Here is a 22,942-nt window from a genome sequence, read left to right as displayed (position 1 = left end):
TCATCTCGCGGGTCTTTTAAGTGTCTTCCAAGAAAATCACATCTCATCTTCCTGGTCTCCCTTCCACCAAGATTTTTTTTTTTTTTTTTATATATATATAATAGAGAGATGAGACGGAAGGAAGAAAAATAAATTACTGGAAATTAGTAATGTTTAAAAACAAAAGGCCCAATTTTATATAACCACTAAAACATCATAAAGCACGGACCAAAATGGAGATTAGGACAATTCTTTTCTAGAGAAGAAATACCATACGAGTAGTAATTAACTGGATTTGACATCAAGTAAGTGAAACACCGCATCAGTTTTACATAACGTCTTTAATCAGAACACAATTTGTTTATTTTTCTTAAGTTCTGTAAACAGGTAATTGAAGAATTGCTGTACAGTGAATATAATTTACCTTAAAACCTTTCCAGCCCATTTTTTGGGGATAATTGCCCATCACAAAATAAACCCTTCCAGTTTAAAACAAATTAATACCATAAAAAATAAATACTATATTTATTTGCTCAATTGGTGAATTAATCCAAAGTGTAAAACAGAAGAAGTGGTTATTTAACAACATCTGGGAAGCAGCAAATGAAAGGAACTTGCCAAGTCCTCATGTGATTAAGATTCAGGGCTGTAAAGGCTTCCGCAAGTAGGATAATTCACAAGAAATCTCAGTAACACCAAGTATAACACAAACACAGTCCGAAAAACACAGGACTATCACAAATAAATAGAAGCGCTTAATGCACAACTTTACTCTGCTTTTATAATTTCTTTATATACATATATTTCCTTTTAAGTCCTAACACTTGACTGAATTCAATATTTTATCATACAGGTGGTCTACATTAGTAAAGGTAGAAAGACTTAGAAACTGATGCAATAAACACACTTGACTCATGTCTGCTTTTTGTTTTAGCAATCATAGAATACTGCGTATGAATTAAAGCTCAGGTTCAGACCAGGAAGAAGAAAACAATTCCATAGTTGAAGTTATGGTGTTGTGCCTCTGGATATTTCTAAAGGAATTCATTACCACTGCAGCACCTACTGAAATGAGACAGACGCTGGAGTAGTGACATGGAAGCAAGTCCAAGTCCTTTGATGGCACAAAATGCTTAGAAACGTAACTAAGAATATAAATTGAAAGAAACTTCATCAACTTATGTAAAGCAGAAAGAAAATCCTTGCTTAGTTGCAGTTCTTGCAGTCAGACATCATTATAACAAGTCTGATAATTATGTAACATGGGATTTAGTGAACATAGAAACTACTGTGTACTTGATGTGCAAGTTTCAATGAAGTTCTCACAATTTTAAGAAAGATGTGAAGCTCCAAAGCTAGTCTTTAATAATATAGTATTACATAATCTAAGACATTTCAAAAACATCAATAATGTGAGAAACTTCTTTCTTCTCAAAAACTCAATTTGTGAGACACTGCCAACTCTGGAATACCCCTGTAAACGTTTCTGATGTACAGTGATGCCAAACCTAAGCAAGGCGAACTACTGAGATTTCACCTCAAAACATTGCATTAGTTTCACATAGTGCAGAAAAAACACAGACATGGATGAATCTCACATTTCACATAAAACACGTCTGAAAATGTAAATCTAAACTTTCGGGGCACAGGCATTACCAGTATCTAAATCTAGAACAGTTACAGATATTCTTATTAAAACAATTTACATTTTGATTCTGGGTGGTTGAATCAAAAAACACAACTAATCTGAGGATCCTATTGCACGTTGTTAGAGAGTGGAAATGGTGGCTGAAAACTGCTGTAATTTTTAAACTTGAAAATATGGAAATAATTCAAATATCTTGAATTAAATCAAATTTATCTCACAGACTTCTGTTTAAAAAAAATAAAAACATATTACATCCTTCTGTGTGTACATACCAAACTCTAATTATTGTATAATTAATTATGTGCAACAAACAGCAGACAAAAATACAAGAGTGCTGCTTTGAGCAAATCTAATATTGGAAGATTGGAATGCAGTAAAGTAACTGTTGCTTTCCCTGTTAATCTTGTTTTGTATACATATCTATATATACACACACACATACACACTCTATAACAAACAGGTCAAATAAGCAACACATTTGTGCCAAATTTTAAAAAGACATGGACAATTAGGGTTACTTATGGGCAGCCAGGTAAGATGCAATCTTTCACTAAGGTGTCTAATGTTCTAGGCAACCACTCTCAAAGTGGCCATCAATGCAGCTGCTAACCAACTTCAAATAATACTTAAAATTATAACCTGCAATGTTCAAATAGCAGCTAATAAATTAAGTCTGTGTGACAAATGGTATTAATTACGATACACTAACCAGTGACTGTCTTGTTATCAAAGATACAGAAATAATCTAAAATCTTCCGTTGTATTTTTGTTTGCCATTTGACACAACAAGGTTTAATGTAATAATTGAAATAAAGATGGGTAAGGAATGGCAAATTATAACTTCTAAATAAAGTAATAAAATTAGAAAAAAAATCTGTTTTAGGGTCAACAAAAAAAGAAAAAGTGGGCATTGAAGAATGAAAAGATTTAAGATTGACTTTCCACTGCTATGTGCCACTTGAAAAATGTGAAGGCAAAAGGAACTAACGTTACTCATTCTGAGGCACAGAGATGGAAGGTCCTTTAGGGTCATCAAACCGGTCCATAGTCTTGAGATGCATGATCATATGGAGACCGTATGTAAGAATAAGAGTCATCAGTAGAGTGGTGACAAGACCCATCCAGATTCCAGGGGTAAAGAAGGTGGCACAGTCACTTGCATATGAGAAGTTCACTCCTGTTACATTGAAACCTTGAATCTAAAGGAAGGAGGGCAGTACAATTAATTGGCATGGAAGATCAACAAAAAATATTAACATGAAAGGTTTAAGCAAGAAGTGCCTTCAGTTTACCTGAAATTCAGAGAAAGAGAATGTCCACTGTGTAGCTGGGTTTGTGTTATTAAAGGGTACCAGTAAGGGGTTCCATTTGCTTGTAATTGATTCACAATGAAAAGAGTAGTTTCGTGGAGCATAGATCTGCTCACTCCCGTTGAAGGTAGCTACTGTCCCGTTGTAGTCAATTTCCACGTACTGCAGCTTGAACCATTCTCGAGCAGAGACTTCAGAATAGGAGCTACTCATTACAAACCTAAGAGGAGAAACAACAAAAATGGACAATGCATATACTGTATGCAAAAAAATGACCCAACTCAACTCACCCTCACAAAAGTGCTAAAATTGAAATTCAGAACATAATATAAACATGTAAGAGCAACTTTGGAAAGTGTGATCTGTTAAATAAGCAGTTGATACAACATCTCTCAAAACATCTGCACAGAGTCCTGCTTTATTTTGTGTGTGCTCTACAAATACAGCCTATGCATCAAAATGTTGTTTCACTTACGTAAGTTTGAAACGACTGAAGTTTGCAATGTTTCCATAGTTAAGGACAAGCCTTGAAAGATTGAAAGAAAACAAAAATTAATAATACATCTGTAATAAAGAAAATTATTTGTTTACTGAAAACAGTAAACATATTAGAAAAATTCAACATGACCACTGGTTATTATCACCTTTAGGTTGTAAATTAAACTCCTTAACCACTAGGCACTATCAGCCCACATCAAAGTTGGATTTTGATGTTAGAGGCCCACTTCATTAACTGAGATAATGAAAGTGTAAGTTGTTACGGACGCCATTTGACCACAAATCTATTCACAACTATAGAAAACAGTAATATTTGTAAGAGGAGAAATGACTTGATTAAGCAGAAAACTAATTATTTTGTTCCCAGATTTAAAAAAAAAAAAAAAAAGGAGATTGGAACTGCACTTCAAGTCTGAAATTTATCGACTAAAGGTAAATCAGTTTAGGAACTCTTAAATGATATAGAAATGATTTAGTGCAAAAACAGAGATTCCATGAGCACGGGGATGACAGGTTCAGAAAATTATTTGGCATGAAGGCTAATAATGCTTAGGTAGGTGGAACTGAAAACAGAGTAAAAAGATGTAATGCACTGTGGTTTATGAGCATGAAAGGAAGGGTAGAAAGATAGCATTAATGAATTGGCTTCTCCCTCAGGACACACAAAGACGACAGGGAATTGGATGGGGTAACCAATTTAGGTTCACATTGATGATATTTAAAGTTAGAGAGAGAGAGAGAGAGAGAGAGAGAGAGAGAGAGAGAGAGAGAGAGAGAGAGAGAGAGAGAGAGAGAGAGATAGAGAGATATAGATATAGATATAGATATAGAGAGAGAGAAGTAGGAGTAGGGTTAACAGAAGAGCAATTGCCAGGTATTTTACAGCACAACAATTCCAGCAACTATCTTGGGGCTGTATCTGCTCTACTGGAATACTTATAAGGGCCGTGTAGTGATAGTTGGGCGATTCATGTGATATATGGTACTGAAATCTAATGAGATCTTCGCAATGAAAAAGAATCATGACTAAGCCATAAAAACAAGACAAATAATGTAACCTTGAATGACACAAACAAAGCTGAACAAGCTACATTAAACGTGATTTTTACATTTGTAAAACTTTTAGTTTTAATTTCAATTAACTGGAAATATGAAAGTCAGTTGGCTACAATACAACAATAAACATCTGATAGAAGTGCCTTGTAGAACAGGTTATCTGTAACCTCCATCTTACTCACCTGGCAAGTGACTGATTACATGAAGAGCCATCAAGTGACACACTGGCACCTGAACCAAATGTTCGATTAGTAAGATCGAGACGGGCCTCTGACGGAGTATTTTCGTTATAGGTTAAGTTCAGGCCTTTCGCCCAAAGCAAGATGCATGGTTCTGATGAAGTTCTGTTAAACATTACTGGAGGGTAAGGGGCAGGAGTAGGTTTTACTGGTGCCTGCAGAAGTGAACGGCCAATATTCTCAAAGGCCAAAGACACTTCTCGTATCACCTTGGAAAAAGGACACAAAAAAAAAAAAACAGGTATGATTCACATTTTAAACAGTACTCACATCACATATTCTAAGAATGTACTTATTATAGAGCAAGGATAACTAGGCTATTCCAAAGTATAAATGTAAATACAGTAAATAACAGTACATTAGTACTACAAAATGTTAAATTGCTTCTGTAGTAGTTTAGAAATAAAAGTAGCTGTGTGCTTTTATAAAGTTGAATAAAGCTTTGCTATCACGTCTATACAGGAATGCAATACATCCCAGGATTGCAATACAGCTGGAGAAATAATTATTCTAGAGCACTCAATGTAAGAGCAAATCCTTCAGAGAATCCCAAATCAAGTGGACTATGTAACAAATACGATTATATTCAACTGTCTAATGCACAAGAAAATATAAAAGCAGTTTAATTTTTTTCTTTGAAATCGATACTGGAGATGGCCACTTACCCTTGAAGGCCTTGGGGCAGTAAAGATGGCTGTATATGGAACAGTCTGGCTTTTCATTATATTCAATACCTGACCAATGACATCATCTTCATAGAAAAATAGAAACATACAAAAAGACAAACATAAAAGGATTAAAGTATCACGCAAGTCTTACCTTGGTTTAAGCAAAAAATAAATAAACAAACCTGAGAAAGCAAGTACACAAAGTAATTATTTCAGAGCAATAATAAAAAAATAAAATGGTAGTCGATAGGTTTTTGCATGACATGTTAACTGATGGCTGTTAAAAATAACATTGGAGATGCAACTAAATCAAAAATGCTTTCACAAATGCTGCACAGAAACTTCCCAGGCTAACCATCCCAAAATGAACTAGAACTCAATCATTTATAGTTACCAGGCAAAACCAGAAGAGATTCTGGGCCACCAACTAAAATGTTTTTTTTGGGTTTTGTTTGCAATGCATCGAATGAATGGCAGTGGTGGAGTGATGCAATCTTACCCCTACAGAATTTATTTTTTTTCTCCAGCTTTTGGAGTTTTTTTTTTGTTTTTTCTGTCCACCCTGGCCATCGGACCTTACTTATTCTATGTTAATTAATGCTGACTTATGTTTATTTTTTATTGTGTCTTCTATTTTTCTATTCATTTTGTAAAGTACTTTGAGCTACATTTTTTGTATGAAAATGTGCTATATAAATAAATGTTGATTGATTGATTGATACACACACACACACACACAAAGACATATATGACGCAATAATTAATACCTAAGCATAAAAATGGATGGAAAATTGAAGTACAGGAGAGCCAAAAACAAAGCAGAAAAGGTCCAAATATGGATTCTTCTGCATTTTACAGTTAGGCAAAGCAGTAGAAGTATTAGTTTCCAACATATGCCCTCCTCCACTACTTTGTTGAAGCTAGAATTGTTTCACAAGTAAAAACCAGCATCTGCAAAACAAGAGGTGCCTAAATATGTCTGATGGCAACTGGACTCAACAGTTTTCTGCTTGTCTAGGAAAAAGAGCAGCATTTCTTTAAATCAATATTCTTTTATCTTCCCAACTGGCTTACCCAAGAAAATAATTAAAATTCTAAAAAATTATCAAGAATGCTGCCCAAGTCTGTTATGACTGGTTTATTGGCATGAATGTTAGACCATATATAAGGATGCAGAAATGTGTTGCACACCTTTTCCCCATGTATTTCTGCAGCTTTATATACAGTATAATGCAGACAGACAACCTAAACAACGCCTGGGAACTTTACTAGCCGTTCACTTCGGAAATTTTTAGATTGACTGTTTCAGTATTTCTGACCATGCTTTCCTTCCATATGAACTTAACCAAATATTTAAGATCTAATAAAATAATGCTGCACTCTACAGTGTATTTTTGAAACAAACTAAGTTATTGTATGTAATGTCATTGGGGGTGTTACTATGTGCTCCAATCTACATGTTTATTTCGTAGATTTCTTAAACCCTTGCATATAATATTTAAATAGCATATGGAGTGTATTAGGCGCAAAACGTTTTCATTATGTCTTAAAACAAATCAGCCAAGTAAAATTTATGACACACAAAAAAATCTCACAAGATAGTCTACAAAGTTTATATATTTGCTAACACTACACTAGATTATTTGATCATAAAAGTACATGGCATGCATTTAAATCAGCTGGAAGAAACCTACCATTTCCATGAAGAACATCTCGTGCAGACATCAGATGCATGCTAAAATGCAAAACAAACATTTTTGCAATTATTCTAATTCCAAATAAGACTATTTATGAAAAGCAGTTTCCGCTGTTACAGAGTCTGAATGAATGTACAATAGTTTTCAAACATTTTACTAACCATTATTAAGTCTTTGATCATAAACTGCTCAGCAATCACACTGATACACATACCATACATAACACTCCAATTCTCCAACTCATTCAATCCAAATCAGGATCACAGAGAAAAGTAGAGTTCATAAATGTACACCTACACAGTGCTATAGGATATTGACACATTAGACTAGGGGGAAGAGGCAATTAATTCTCCCAAGAGGCCACATGAGAAACTGCGACTGTTTTGGAGGGCGGGACCAATAGGCTGAACTCAATTCTGCTCCAGATTCATTTTAGCTCTTTATAAAAAAGCAGTAAATTGTATGGTTTTGCTTAATAATAATAATAATAATAATAATAATAATAATGCATTTTATTTATATAGCTGCTACTGGTAAGAGTAGATGTTATGATTAGGCTATGAAAATGTGGAACAGGCAAAGTAAAAACACCCACATTGTATCACTATTTAATCAACATTCACAAAAACCATTTTGAAAATTGAAGTTTTCGCAGTATTTCAAAGACCAGCACTAAATTGACTTTATACAAAAAATAAACTAGTAAGTGTTATTGCAATTTGTTATAGTCAAATCACCTCATCTGTTTTTGTATATATATATTTTTTTTGTTCAGGGAGAGAAAGCTAGTGTATCTTGAGCTTGCACATGTGCACTAAAGTCAGGCTGAATGTCTTGGGTGGATATGCAAAGGACAGCAGTTATTGTCAGTGAAAGAAGATCTCTATCTGGAATTGCTAAATTTCATCACTGTGAATGTTTGTTCACACTTGTAGGTAGATCCAAAGAGAAGCAAAATCTGCTGAGCATGCCTCCTCGTGTGCAAAGTTCTCATTTTTGAGAACTCAATTTTTTGACAGAATAAAATTCCAGCAATGATACAGACTTAAAAGTGCCCTGCCAGTAGTGTATCAGACTGCAGCCCAACGAGTTTGAGATGAACTTCACTGGGCGTATTATCCACAATGCAAGTAAAGGGAGAAGAAATCATGTGCATTTCACTTTCAACTGTTTTGAAGTCTTCAGATCACCTTGAAAACTCACTATGCTGGGCTCCTAACATGGATATGTATCTGTGGCAGTGTGGCTTGTTTCAGTGGTGGCTTGTGTGTGAGAATGTTGCTCTCCAAATTGCTTAAAGAAACTGCAATTTTCCTTATGAAAGCCTTCTTCAGGATGTACATTTCAGGTAATTTCCTTGCAGTTTGGTATTTGGATTATTTATTAATGCAGTCACATCAGTAGCAAATGCAAGATCTTCTAAACATTTGGCATCAGAGCACTGGGATGTCATTGTTTTTCTTCACACAACACAAAAGTCCAACATTTTTTCCTGTCAGATTTGGACAACCATTGGTTTTAACACCTGTCTTTTTGTCCGATTTCAGTTCCAGCTGCTCAAAGCATTTGTTTGCCTATAAGATCAAATCACTCCCCTGCTGTTATCTCTTTCACTGACTGTATTGCTGCCAGCTCCTCTGTAATCTCAAAGTCCTTCCTTATTCCACGTAAAAAGATGAATTTCATCTGGGCTGTGTCACGGACATCACAGTTCTCATTCAGAGCCAAGGAGAAAAACTCAAAATTGTTTGCTTTGTTTTGCAGCTGAAGCTCCAGCTTTCCTGCAATGTCCTTGACCTCCTCGTTAAGGTTTTCCAGGAGAGGGGCACACTCTCAAATGCTTCTTTTTTTCTCTGGTTGTATTAGCGCTGCACAGTCCAACAAAAACACTCTTTAATAAACTCCCTATCAGAGAATGGCTTACCGTTTGCTTACTGGTCTCGACTGCTCCATCTATGGATGTGGAAAGCTTGGTAAAAAGTCCATGTTGCTTTTGCAGCTTAGGTAGCAAAGTTTCAAATGTCCGTGCCTGGTCTACTGTATATCAATCAAGTTCTTATATTTCTCTATGTGTTTACATGTCATAATGGCAATTGAAATTGCAATCCTTAAAAAAAAGTTATCTGTTCTCTACAAACTAAGCACACGGCTTTACCTTTGACTTCAGTAAATAAATACTCAGTAGTCCACGTCTAGTTAAAAACTCCACATACTTTATCAATCATTCTTAACATTACCTGACATTTTTGAGCACTAACAGCTAACTCACATTTTCTCAAAAATGCCTGTTCGGCAAAACATTACAGTGAAGTTGCATAAGCTTGCACGTGCGCATACATACACAGGAACGTATGTAAATTAATTATGTAAAAAAAATATATATATACAGTGGTGTAAAAAAGTATTTGCCCCCTTCCTGATTTCTTATTCTTTTGCATGTTTGTCACACAAAATGTTTCTGATCATCAAACACATTTAACCATTAGTCAAATATAACACAAGTAAACACAAAATGCAGTTTTTAAATGATGGTTTTATTATTTAGGAGAAAAAATCCAAACCTACATGGCCCTGTGTGAAAAAGTAATTGCCCCTGAACCTAATAACTGGTTGCCACCCTTAGCAGCAATAACTGCAATCAAGCGTTTGCGATAACTTGCAATGAGACTTTTACAGCACTCTGGAGGAATTTTGGCCCACTCATCTTTGCAGAATTGTTGTAATTCAGCTTTATTTGAGGGTTTTCTAGCATGAACCGCCTTTTTAAGGTCATGCCATAGCATCTCAATTGGATTCAGGTCAGGACTTTGACTAGGCCACTCCAAAGTCTTCATTTTGTTTTTCTTCAGCCATTCAGAGGTGGATTTGCTGGTGTGTTTTGGGTCATTGTCCTGTTGCAGCACCCAAGATCGCTTCAGCTTGAGTTGAACAGATGGCCGGACATTCTCCTTCAGGATTTTTTGGTAGACAGTAGAATTCATGGTTCCATCTATCACAGCAAGCCTTCCAGGTCCTGAAGCAGCAAAACAACCCCAGACCACCACACTACCACCACCATATTTTACTGTTGGTATGATGTTCTTTTCTGAAATGCTGTGTTCCTTTTACGCCAGATGTAACGGACATTTGCCTTCCAAAAAGTTCAACTTTTGTCTCATCAGTCCACAAGGTATTTTCCTAAAAGTCTTGGCAATCATTGAGATGTTTCTGAGCAAAATTGAGACGAGCCCTAATGTTCTTTTTGCTTAACAGTGGTTTGTGTCTTGGAAATCTGCCATGCAGGCCGTTTTTGCCCAGTTTCTTTCTTATGGTGGAGTCGTGAACACTGACCTTAATTGAGGCAAGTGAGGCCTGCAGTTCTTTAGACGTTGTCCTGGGGTCTTTTGTGACCTCTCGGATGAGTCGTCTCTGCGCTCTTGGGGTAATTTTGGTCGGCCGGCCACTCCTAAGAAGGTTCACCACTGTTCCATGTTTTTGCCATTTGTGGATAATGGCTCTCACTGTGGTTCGCTGGAGTCCCAAAGCTTTAGAAATGGCTTTATAACCTTTACCAGACTGATAGATCTCAATTACTTCTGTTCTCATTTGTTCCTGAATTTCTTTGGATCTTGGCATGATGTCTAGCTTTTGAGGTGCTTTTGATCTACTTCTCTGTGTCAGGCAGCTCCTATTTAAGTGATTTCTTGATTGAAACAGGTGTGGCAGTAATCAGGCCTGGGGGTGGCTACGGAAATTGAACTCAGGTGTGATACACCACAGTTAGGTTATTTTTAACAAGGGGCAATTACTTTTTCACACAGGGCCATGTAGGTTTGGATTTTTTTTCTCCCTAAATAATAAACACCATCATTTAAAAACTGCATTTTGTGTTTACTTGTGTTATATTTGACTAATGGTTAAATGTGTTTGATGATCAGAAACATTTTGTGTGACAAACATGCAAAAGAATAAGAAATCAGGAAGGGGGCAAATAGTTTTTCACACCACTGTATATAGTCGCCTTCAAAGTAAGAAACAATGCTGTTGTATTGCATGCACCATAACATGCATGATGGGCAAATATCACGTGTGATTCCTAATTTCCCACTGGCCTAATGCAGGCTGGTCAGGGACTGCTAAAGTGACAGATGTAGCCCAGGGGCTACACAATGCTCAGGTCCGCATTGGACTGTGAAATTTAACACACAAGTCACAAATTCTTACTCTATGGTCTCATCCCTAAAACAAAACAGTAAACAAAAACTACTGCAAAGTCATCTTTTTCAGTTTTTAACTTACCACCTTTAATCTTTTTTAATAAAACTCTACTTATTGTAATATAGCACAATTTGTTTAGTCCTTCTAGAACTTTAGCTTTGCCAAGATATTAGGGGAATAGTGATGAGCAGAAAGTATGATCTCCAATGGAACTAACCGGACTAAGCAGGGACTCCTATGGTCTTCATTTAAATACACCACATTATACAACTCGCACTACTATGCTAGTGTGATTTAGATTATTATACCTCCATGGGGAACATTTTCATCATTTTCAGATTTCTCTCATACAGATGCATTTTAATGAGAGTTTCTCTATCTTGTGCCTTATTCATCTTTCTCTTTTTAGTCAAATATTAGCTAAATATGCAAGCAGCATGTAAAGGGAGATGCACAATATAAGAATCCATTAACAGTATATAAATAAATTGAACCAGAGAGGGTAAACAGTGATTATTTTAAACAAGCAAAGCAGATTAAATAATGCACACTTAAACTGCTAAATATTTCAAATTTAAGCTGAAACAGTTTTTGCATTGTTAAAAAGTGGTCGGGAGAGGGATGGGACCAGCTAACTCTCTTATACAGACAGAACATCTCAGCAAACTGTACTCTATATTGATTTAATATTTGACAGATAAGCAACTTGTAATAGTCATAAACATTTTCATTTTGTGAAAAATTATACCAATATATTTTCAGTTTGACAGGGTGCTCAAAATTTTGCAGATCACAGAGGACACCATCTAAATGAATCAATTTCAAATCGAAAAACCAGAGGCAATCAAATATAAAGAAAATTAAGAGTGGAAAACTTTTAAAGGTTCTGTAGTTTATTGTATTTCGTATACTTAAACTGAACTCCTGGGTACATGGTAAACCAATAAAAAAAAAGGCGTGCAAATGGTATAGGAACTTCATACTTTTGGATTTTTCATATTTTTCTCCATGTTTTTAGAAATGCTGAGATCCTGGTATAGCCAACCAATTATTGAACATCAATTACATTATTAATTTTAACATCCATTATCTATGCCCTGGTAAAAATAAATTCACACCATGTGAATTGCCAGTGAGGATAAAAGAATCACAGGATCTGTACACCGTAACTTTCTTCCTGTTAAATATTAAATACTATTCTTCTTATTATCAGGTTGAACATCCAATTACCTTGTACTATAAGGAAGACGAAGCACTAGTAGAGATGCAATAGTTTCATTAAGTCGCAGCTGACTTAGGGTTGATGGCTCGATATAAAGAGGGCTGGTAGCCAACTTCTCCTGTAGCAAGGCTGGCAAAGCACTTGATGCTTGCCAATCCACTGATGGTAAAACAAGTGTGGACAGTGCGGACTCTAAAGCATTCTGAAAAATTAAAAATAAATGCACCACAAAATAGACCACATGTACATTTGAAAAAGCATCAGATATTTCACAGTTTTAATCCTTGAGCAATGTAGCATTTAACAGTATCTGTCCACTACACAGAAAAAAAGTGTTTAAATGCTGTTAATCAAATTTATTTATTATCAGCAACACCTTAATCTCTTCTGATTTTTGGACTGAATATCACTCTATGAAACTTGAAATAGGGCTCCCTGACTTGTACATCTCAGACTATCAGGCTTAGGGAGATTCACATCTAACAGTAACACTTAGAACACCAGACTCTCTTAGCGCTGTGTGGTAAGCCCCCTGCTCTTTTCCAAACATGACAACAACTTGGTTATCAAGTTTTTGAAGAAGTTCATAGAGAGGAGGCTAAACTTCTGACTGTGAATGGTGTAATAACAACAACTGCTCCGCAAAAAACCATTACATTAATGATTTGGCCGATGTCAAGGCGACTTATATTTATGATACAAATTTCATTTCTTTTAGTTCTGCTCATGGTCACACAGTGTCAGTAGCAGGATTCAAACCCACAACCTCAGGGTATGCGGTCCAATGCCTTAACCACTACACCACACTGCCTGCTAACCAGCCAAACATAGGAGGTGCTTGTGGAAATAAGGAGGCTTTGGAGAATTTCACGCACCTATTGACATTAATAGCGTTTCTGTGGAAGAACCAGGTACATATTAAATTATTACAGGTCCCATGACAGGTAAACACAATTGAGAGGAGTTACTGAAAACAATGCACACTAAATATGGAAACAGTTAATTAAAATAAAATTTTAGAGATTGGATTATTGCTTCCATCTATGTTGGCTATGACTCATAAACGGTAGAAAGAACATGTGCGCATTACAAAACAAATATTAAAATCAATGAGCTGGTAAAAGAAAGCTAATACATCCTAAAAGGTAACATAGCTAGCTAGTTATAACCACAGAAAAAGATCCCTATAGCTGCAATAGAACTGTCAGAAATAACTTCACTAAGGATACCATTTGATTCCAACAGAATTACAAAATGCACTATAGTAACTATCACATTAGCTAGTGGGTAACACTGTTAATTCCTATATATAGGAGGATGTCTTAACCACCAGCAACTACTTCTGCTTTTAATGCCAGACAAAATGAAACACTCTAGTGACTAATGGTTTAATAATGGATTAGACAACTTGATGTATTTTGAAACATCAGGAAACTGTTGCTCAAAAGAGGAATTCATGTGTAAATAATAGCACAACCATTATCTATTTTTCAATTAAACTGACATGGGAAAACATGATTTTACCCTTTATTTTCAGCATTTGCTTACCTCTAGGTTGGGAAATGCATTGTCTTGTTGATTTCCAAATGCCCCTCCGTACACTGTAAAGTCATCAAGGCTCAGCTGGATAACAGAGAATGCATGTATTATAGAAACATATCATTTTGTTCGAAGACTTTTTTAATAACAGGTGTGCACAACATATAGAATGTAGGCCAGCTCCAGCTAGTCAAAGATTTTTTTCCTGCCTGGAAAACAACATGAAATACTGACCATTATAAAATCTACTCAAACTTCTTCCTGAATCAATGTTAAATCATAGATTTGGCTATGCAGTTGGTCAGAACAAACACACCCATCTATCCACAACAAACACAACCCAAAACCAAATGGGTATGCAGAAAAGGTGATTCTGACCTACTTTCGAAACTTTGTGCGTACTCTTGTTTCAAAAATGGACATCTTTCACATGACTTGATAGGATTTTTCTTAACAAAAAATACACAAAATTATTCAACAGTATCTTCTGTAAGCAACATAGTCCTGTACCTTTGAAATATTAGCTGGCAAAACTACAAATAATATTTGTAATCATATGATACTTTTTATGCTTTATTTTAAATTTAAAAGAATAATAAGGATTTTTTATTGGGCAGAGTCTTTTAAAGGTGCGTGTAACATCTAAAATATTACTTTTATAAATTACAGGTTTCTGGGCAACTGGACATACTGAAGTAAAGAACTGGAGAGATCATGTAAAATCTAAGAATTGATATTAAAGGAAATTAGACAAAAAGGCAGGAGACAAAGATGGGAGAGTCAAATTTAGATCTGGGAGGGCTGTAGCAGCTTAAGGTTTTTCATTAAAAAGACATAGAATTAACGAATGTTTTTCAATAACAGCGAGGGTTGGCTTCTAATTAAAGAACTGACTGGAGTGAGAATGGTGGCCTTCAAGAAGCAAGTTGGAAACCCAGTGTTAGATGTTCATTTTTTGGGTCATTTTGGATTTCAATACTGTTTGGCTACTGGTCAAGGATAAAACAAACATTTAGGAGTGATGAATATTAAAAAGCAAGTCAATTAAACTTAAGGCAAAAAAAAGTATGTTCCATTAGCAGTAATAATTAATAATGTAAAGCTGCAGGGGTTGCAGCTCTTCAGGATCCAAGTCTGACATCACTCACCTAGTTAAATCATCATCCTGTGTTAACACATACTTTCTTTGAAAAAATCAATTAACAGCAACTTAAGTTTCTGTACTTTATATTATTCTGCATCAAGATAGAGCAATAACCATATTAATGAAATACACTTTGCAAAAACTAGAATACAATTAATTTTAAATCGAAAGCTAGAGAACACCACTCTTCAAGCAAGCACGGCTTTCCTAAAGGAACTAGGTTTACAAAATCAGGATGTTTAACGCAATGCAGAGTTTTCTGGATTAGTGGAAGTTTCTTTGCTCACTTCCTGCCTATGTTACAAGTATAACAGCACCCAGTGCCCTCCCCAATATGATTATGTGTCTACAAATATAACCGGTGGACATTTACTGCAAGAAGAAAAAAAATACTGTCTGGAAAAACATCATGAGTCACACACATGTGGCTGAAATACTATTTGAGGCAAACACATGATCAACCATCTCTTGGTACACTGAAACAAGAATTCTTCATTCCATTCATTTTCTTAAACTTATCTGGTTCAGGGTCACATAATCTGCCATTAGCATCACACACAAAACAGAAACAAACCCGGGGTGGGTCAAGTCTGTTAATGGCCAGACTCATATCGGCACAGTTTAGAGTCATTAAACTAACTTGCATCACGTTTACAGAAAGCAAACAAAGCAACAATTATTTTCATTGAGCTTGCATATTAAAAATATAATAATTAAAATAAAGTTCCATGTAAAATATTAACACCACTATATGTTGAACATTTACCTTTAAAATTAAAATAAATTAAAACTTTACATGACTCTTCTATCCATTTCTCTAAATAAACTGAAATAAAATATCAGTAACATAAGATATGTTGCATGTTAATCAGGTAATAAGCATGAATTTTATTGTACTTTATACACATGAAATAATGACCCTATACACCTACTGTATAATATAATAGAATGTTACTGAAGTGGTACAATATCCAAATCTAAATGTACCTTTTTTCTGAGTTAACATTAAACACTGCTCAACAATGGCTTCTTTTTATTTCCTTTTTAAATGCCTAACTGACCTATTAGCTGTTGGACCGAACTGGATTTGTGAAGAACTTAAAATGTTGTATTTCCCTTTAAGTGAAATGAGAATGTCATCACTCTAATCAAGCCAAGACCTCACCACTGTGACAACATCTCATATAATTGAAATACTGACACATTCACTGGGTACAGATGTAGCAGTGACAGACGTGTGATTTGACCAGAAAGTCAAACTTTGTTACTTTGGCTGCTTTCTCCCTCTCTCTACCATGCTAAAGGACTGCTGTTGACAGTAACACCAGTCTTAAGCTGGTATTCTTACATCCACAGCTTATGGGACCAGCAGTAAGTACAGCTCGCTGGTCCAAGTTCTGCTGGTCCCAAAAGAATTCCAATTGAAAACAAGCCTGTTGATGCAATGGTGCATTTATTAAACAATTTTGCAATTCACTGTACACATTTGAGGATGCGACTGACTAAATTAAGTTTGTATGCATATCACTAAACCTGCAGTCCAAGCCCATATTCAGATACAGCAATGTTCATTTTCTGCATCAATAACTTTCACATTATAATACAGTGTATAAATGTTCTGCCAAAGTGCAGCTCCTTGTTTTTCAACCAATGCATTTACATGCAGGCAAAAAAATAGGATAAGCTGAGTAACCCAGGTTAAGGCAGAAACTTTGTTTCTTAAAAATCCGCATTTACATGAGCATGTACACTTCTGGAGTTCTAACTTATATATATATATATATATATATATATATATTACGCAACGTTATTAAATTGCATAAAAGAAGGGAAACAAAAGTGTTAAATGTTAGAATGGGCTATCATAAAATCCAAAAACAAGCATGGAGCATGTGGTAATTTTCTAGTGTTGTATACAAGTGTTTAGTTCATCAGGTGCTGTGAAGTAAATAACAGACAAATAAACTGACACCTTATTAATATATTTGTTACAGGATTGCATGCAGCACACTTTTCTGCTTGGCTGGGCAATTAAGCCCTGAAAAGGAGCTGAAAAATAGTACAAAAAAATTCTAAGGAACTGCTGCTGGAATAATACTTAATGATAATATTTAGGAATTTGTACCTCATAAAATCAATATGTATTATGTTAGGTTACTTGCTACTTTAAAAAGTAATTTGACTACACAAGGCAAGTCACTTTTAATGCATAACCCACAACACAGCTCCCTGAGATTGTCCTGTACGCTCAACTCATTAACATAAATTTATTGATTTTTGAAATACTGAAACAGACTATTTCAAGTAAAAACAGGATCACCCAAAATTGATCTTGTAGATGCTCTTACCTGTGGCTATAGCATGTTACAAGCAAAGGCATATCGAGGTGAACAGAGAGCAAGCGAGATGAGCAAACAGCAAAATCCTTAACTGTAATCTGGTTAACAATGTCTACAATGAAAGACATTATTGCTTGCCTTTGTGTTTCATGTGATAATATACGATACAAGACAACATTTTATATTGGAAGTATTTTGTATTGCAAATCAATACAACAAAATTTTGTCTAATTACTATTACTGATAGTTTACTGTCATCTTTAAAATTATGCAGCAATGACATCATTGTTATCTCTGAACTCTACCTACCTCCACTGATCCAATTCATAATAAATCTATTATCTATAATTAGAAGTTGATTAAGATTTTATCAATATAATATTGGCACTAAGTTAGGTTTGGAGGTTTTCACAGATCTTAACACATTTGAAGAGATATCTGTGGGTGTACCCCATAAACAAAGAATCTGATGTAATAAAACATTGTACATGCCTCAAATAAAAAATGGGAAATCTGAAAAACAGCAAAACTAATTATTAATATTTGTAAATAAAATTAACAAGAAAACACAAAAAACTGTCCAGTACCATGTTCTACAAAATGGTACTTTCAACAAAAAAAAAAAAAACAAAGAATTCAGAATGTACTGCAGAAATTAACAATAAATTGAAACTAAAGTTAGTGTACACCAATTATTAACATATTTAATAATAAGATTTTCTACCCATCTAAGTGTAAAGAAAGTGACACTTATATCAATGATTTCATCAATAAGAAAAAGAAAGAAAGAAAACTAACTCGAGTATGTATCCAATCTCACTACTAATTAATGAAGTTAAAGGAATACTCCAACAAAAATAGTAGTTGCTAGTTGTTTATATGTTCCTCACAACACGTTCTTTGTAGTCAGGGTATAAAAACCACCCCCTGGCCACGAGTCTAGTCCAGTAGCAGCTTACTCACTGGCTAACACTGTGTTTCAGGTGACATCAGTAATGCAAAGTTCACAGACAGACATGAACAGCTAAAAACTAAACGTTAAGAAAGCAAATAGTAACATTATCAGGAAGTGAATACACTTGGACTTATGCATTTCCAAGATCATTCAAGAAGTAGAAGTTCAATTTGTTTCACAGCCTGCCACGAGATAATTCCAAGGTACTCCAGTTGTGGATATGAAAGTAAACGCAATGACAGGAGAAAAGTCCACAAATCAAATTCCAGTTCACATTTCGTTTTAGTTCATGATAGTGATTTATTTAACAATTTTTTAGTAAAAAATCATGTGCTTGGGGCGCTGTGCGAATACGACTGAAGGAATACATGTGAATTATAGGACCATAAATGTTATGCTTACCACAGACTTACAGTGCATTGTATCAAAAACTTCAGTTTTGTTCTGCATGAAAACACAAGATTATATTTTTTTTCAGCCATCACTATAAACTACATGTGGTAAGTTACACGTAAATAAAACACCATTTTTGTGTGGAGTATTTCTTTAGGACCCTGGCAAAGATTTGAACTAAAAGAAAAGGGAAAGTGCTCCCTTTCTTAAAACATCACATAATCAAAATGAACTTATTAAAAATGTAAGCAGCTGTTAAATTGAATACATACGTCTGCAGTATCCGAGTTTTGAGAGGTCCTATAATCTCTGCTTGCAGAAAGTAGTTTTGATAAAGTTGAATGGGGACGGTCTGTTCCCTGTACTACAAAAAATTGGATCAGCATATGTATCTGCATCAAATTTTCATATTCCAATCCAGTTGGCTCTGTTCACATAAACTGTATAAATTGCAATACAAAACCAGACAGGGCTATCTATTGCCATCAACATTTTATCCAAATGTTACTATTGCAATGGTTATTCAACCCATAACATGCAGAAGTAAAATTAATTACTAGTGAAGAGTCTAAACAAAAAAGGCATCTCTCTCTGTGCTGATGACACGGTATTTTGTATTATGTATCCCTATTCTTTATTGCTACTCATTAAATCTCTGAATATTTTCCATAGGCTTTGTACATTGGAGTTTTTCCTTTATTCAAGTTAACAGTTCAAATTGTGTTTACTCATAACTTTTTCCAGAAGCAAAACCTCTGACAGTGCTCCACATCCCCTCAAATGACAGGTAGGAAAAAATCCTATTTACAGTTAGGAGAACTGGGATGATTCAAGGTTCTGTAAAATACCAAAATTCTTAAACCAGCTATGAGGAGATGAAAACTGTCCCGGTCTAAATGGAAAAACGCAGGCATCATCATGGGCGACAAAGTGCAAAAAAAAAAAAAAATCATCAAGATATGCAGAGATATGGGAAAAAGAATATCTCCACACTGGGATAAAGTGGTTAACTGAAATTGGAAGAGCCACTGTATGTGCCCAAGACAAGTTAAAAGACTCAACCCAACCCAAATCCTAAAATGTGTATTATCAATGGCAAATTTACCACGAATAGCTGGCAAGAACCACTGTATAATATCAGCACCAGTGAAATATGTTCAAAGAGTTATAATTGATAACAGAACATAACATTCTGAACCCCATTTAATCCTAATTATCTCTTTAATTGATATCTACTAGTAAAGACTCCAATGAATATCAATTAAAAGAATTAATAACTACGCACAGACTATCTGTTTTATTAATATGTTGCTAGGACTGCATAAATAGTAAATAATAATGAATTTACTTATTTGCATGTACTCTACAGGAACATCCAAAACTCAAAGAAACTGTTTGCTGGGCAGGTTAGGGAAAAACTTCACCGTACATTAACACCAGCACAGCCAAACAATCCATCAATAATAAAACAAGAGTGAAATGCACTTGATGAAAACATAAAAACAATCTTTAGACGAGAAACAGAAGTTAAACAAGCTTTAATACATTTTTTTCTCAAACATTGTATTGTGTAAGCATTTCCCATAAAACAGAATGTGGAAATGCTTACTACTGCTCTCGCAGACTAGAATTAGCAACTTTATTATATTACAAAATACAAGTAGATAACTAGAGATTTAGTACAAGAAGCATAATTTGACAGTCATTTTTAACACCTCCTCCTCTGAACTGATTTTAATTTTGAGCCAGAGCTATTTCAGTTATTCAAAGCACAGCATATTCAAATACGTAAGATTCACCATTCCCCCCAAGAAGCCATTACCCAAAATGCCAAAAACGCAAACATGGGTATAGGCAGCTGCCAAATATGTGCATATTGTACCTGAAATATACAGTGCTTCTTATTACTGGATGATAGAATTTTAAACAAATCAATAAATTCATTTGTAATGTTACTTTTATCAAAATAACTTAGCAAGAAAACCAGGCCTTCAATTTTTGAATTATACTTTTACCCATAATCTATACGTTTATGTGAAGCTAAAGTTTAAGTGCCAAATGACACTGTCAAGTTTTTATTTGACATCAAGTACCTTGTCTTGTAGGAACAGTAGCACACTGTGTGGCCCATTATTGAATGCACAGTTCAGGTAAGAAAGAAGCTGGGAGCCGGACACCACATGTCCCACACTAGGGGTGTCTTGTGATTGCCACAGCGAGCTGAAAGAAATAATGAAACTTCGTTATTATTTTGTACATTTCACATTGAAATCCAGATCAAAGGCTAATGCACGTACAGCATAACTGTTGCAGATTTCTCCAGGAGAGCTTCACATGCACGCTAAGGATCACATGGTGCTACAAAGCCATGCTGCCTGACTAAAACCTATGTAGACAAGTCAGGGGTAAAATTTGATTTAAACACCTTCAGTGGAAGAAAGAAAAAAAAAGTAATTTTCACCCAATATAAGCTAAACCTTAAATGAGTGTGATAAGACTTAAGCAGAGCACATTATAATGTGAAAGTGGGTTTACTTTGCTAAAGGAAAATTCATGCTGGTGATCGGACTTTTTTCTCTGTAACAAATAATTAAAGAATGAAATTGCACATTGAAGCATTTCAAAATAATTTACTGTGGGATTATGGTGATTTGTTGGAGTCTAAGCATCAGAACAAAACTGTATAACCTTTGTTTTATTATATAAAAGAAATGAACACTTGCCTTCCCACCTTATTTCCAGCGGTATTATTTCAGCTTAAAGAGTGAACCACGTTGAGCCAGGAAGCACTTAATTATGCAAAGAGTTGAGGGAATTTGGAACAAACTACTGAAACATTTAGATGAAGCAGAAACCTTGACAACTTTTAAAAATATATCTGCATGAGATATCAGGACAGCTCAGCTATGGACTGAATGGTCTGCTCTCATTTATCAAATTTAGTAATAAGCCTCTAAGGCTGGTTCTCGGTTGTATTTCACTGAGCACTCGGTCATTTGATAAAGCTGATTTTAAGGTTTCCACCATGGATCTGTTCTTGATGTCTAGTTTCCCCCCAAAGTTAATTTGACTGTTCGCGAACTGTACTTTTGTTCTACTTCCCTAGCTTTAACCGTATTTAACAAGCGTGTATGCATCTGACAAAACAATCTTGTTTATTTGTAAAGCACCCTGTTATGAAGTGCAGTCAAAAACTATACCTTTCCTGTTATATCTTGGAGGAGAATGGATGCTTTTAGATTATTCTGCAGGCGTGACGAGGGAAACGGAGAAAACGACATCGTTATTATAAATTCGTTTTGTAGTTGTTAGTTTGAAAAGGGCTAAACAGGTGGGTATTTTGATTCATTTAATGTTTTAAACAAAATTAATTTCTGTTCTCATGAAAACGAATTCGAAAACCTTTATTCTTAGTGTGGTACTCTTTATTGTTGCTACGGTGGCGGCTGGCTCGACCCAACGGGAAAAGAAAACCCTGAAAGATCAGTCAACTTAATGGATTTATTAGGAAACGACCAGGAAAAAAAAAACACTTTACATGGAAACTGCTGCACAGGAAACCGGGGGAAAAGAGTTAAAACCCTAGTACTCGGATACGTTCACAACTGGATCCTAAAATGTAATTTACTCCCCGGCTGAAATATATAGATACGAAGTACTCGCGAATGCGAGTAAATTGTGCAATTTTGTGATGAAAATGGTACTATCCCCTGCAGTTACAATAATTGCATAAACATTGAACTACCATTACGTAACGTTTTGTATTTTAGAAGACCAACTAACGACGTTTTAGATCCTAAAAAATGTCTGAATGACAAGCATGCAGTAAAGGATACAGGCAGAAAATACATGACAAGGGGAAACCTCAACAAGAATGCATTTTTAATCACTCTTACCTTTCTGTGGACCAGATAAGTACGGGAACTTGATCAGTACAACAGCTCAAACCAAAGAGTCCAAATAAAAGGCTAAATAAACCCATCCCCAAGTGACATCCCAGCTCCATTTTCGCCATCTTCAGTTTCTCCCCTGCAGTGACTATCTTCCTCAATACGGAT

The 22,942-nt window shown here is 35.2% G+C and overlaps 1 protein-coding gene across 1 annotated transcript; it reads right to left on the bottom strand.

The window, feature by feature from the left end:
- Positions 1 to 301: 301 nt before the first annotated feature.
- Positions 302 to 22,942, bottom strand: atp6ap1a (ATPase H+ transporting accessory protein 1a). The gene is made up of 10 exons (XM_039774227.1): positions 22,781 to 22,942; positions 20,978 to 21,104; positions 14,063 to 14,137; positions 12,523 to 12,716; positions 7,093 to 7,133; positions 5,396 to 5,481; positions 4,674 to 4,939; positions 3,413 to 3,463; positions 2,920 to 3,157; positions 302 to 2,826 (listed from the first exon to the last, which is right to left on the bottom strand). The coding sequence occupies exons 1-10, from the start codon at positions 22,897 to 22,899 to the stop codon at positions 2,617 to 2,619; spliced, it is 1,407 nt and encodes a 468-aa protein (XP_039630161.1). The 5' UTR covers positions 22,900 to 22,942; the 3' UTR covers positions 302 to 2,616.

Source organism: Polypterus senegalus, chromosome 13, assembly GCF_016835505.1.
Source record: "Polypterus senegalus isolate Bchr_013 chromosome 13, ASM1683550v1, whole genome shotgun sequence".
Classification (NCBI taxonomy): Eukaryota; Metazoa; Chordata; class Cladistia; order Polypteriformes; family Polypteridae; genus Polypterus; species Polypterus senegalus.
This window is presented reverse-complemented; position numbering and strand designations above follow the sequence as displayed.

Coding starts and splice junctions, on each gene's coding strand:
- atp6ap1a (XM_039774227.1), bottom strand. CDS start 22,899: ATGGCGAAAATGGAGCTGGGATGTCACTTGGGGATGGGTTTATTTAGC. Junction 14,138..20,977: donor TACTGTTCCTACAAGACAAG/GTACTTGATGTC, acceptor TCTGTTATCCAG/CTGAGCCTTGATGACTTTAC. Junction 2,827..2,919: donor TCTCTTTCTCTGAATTTCAG/GTAAACTGAAGG, acceptor TCCTTCCTTTAG/ATTCAAGGTTTCAATGTAAC.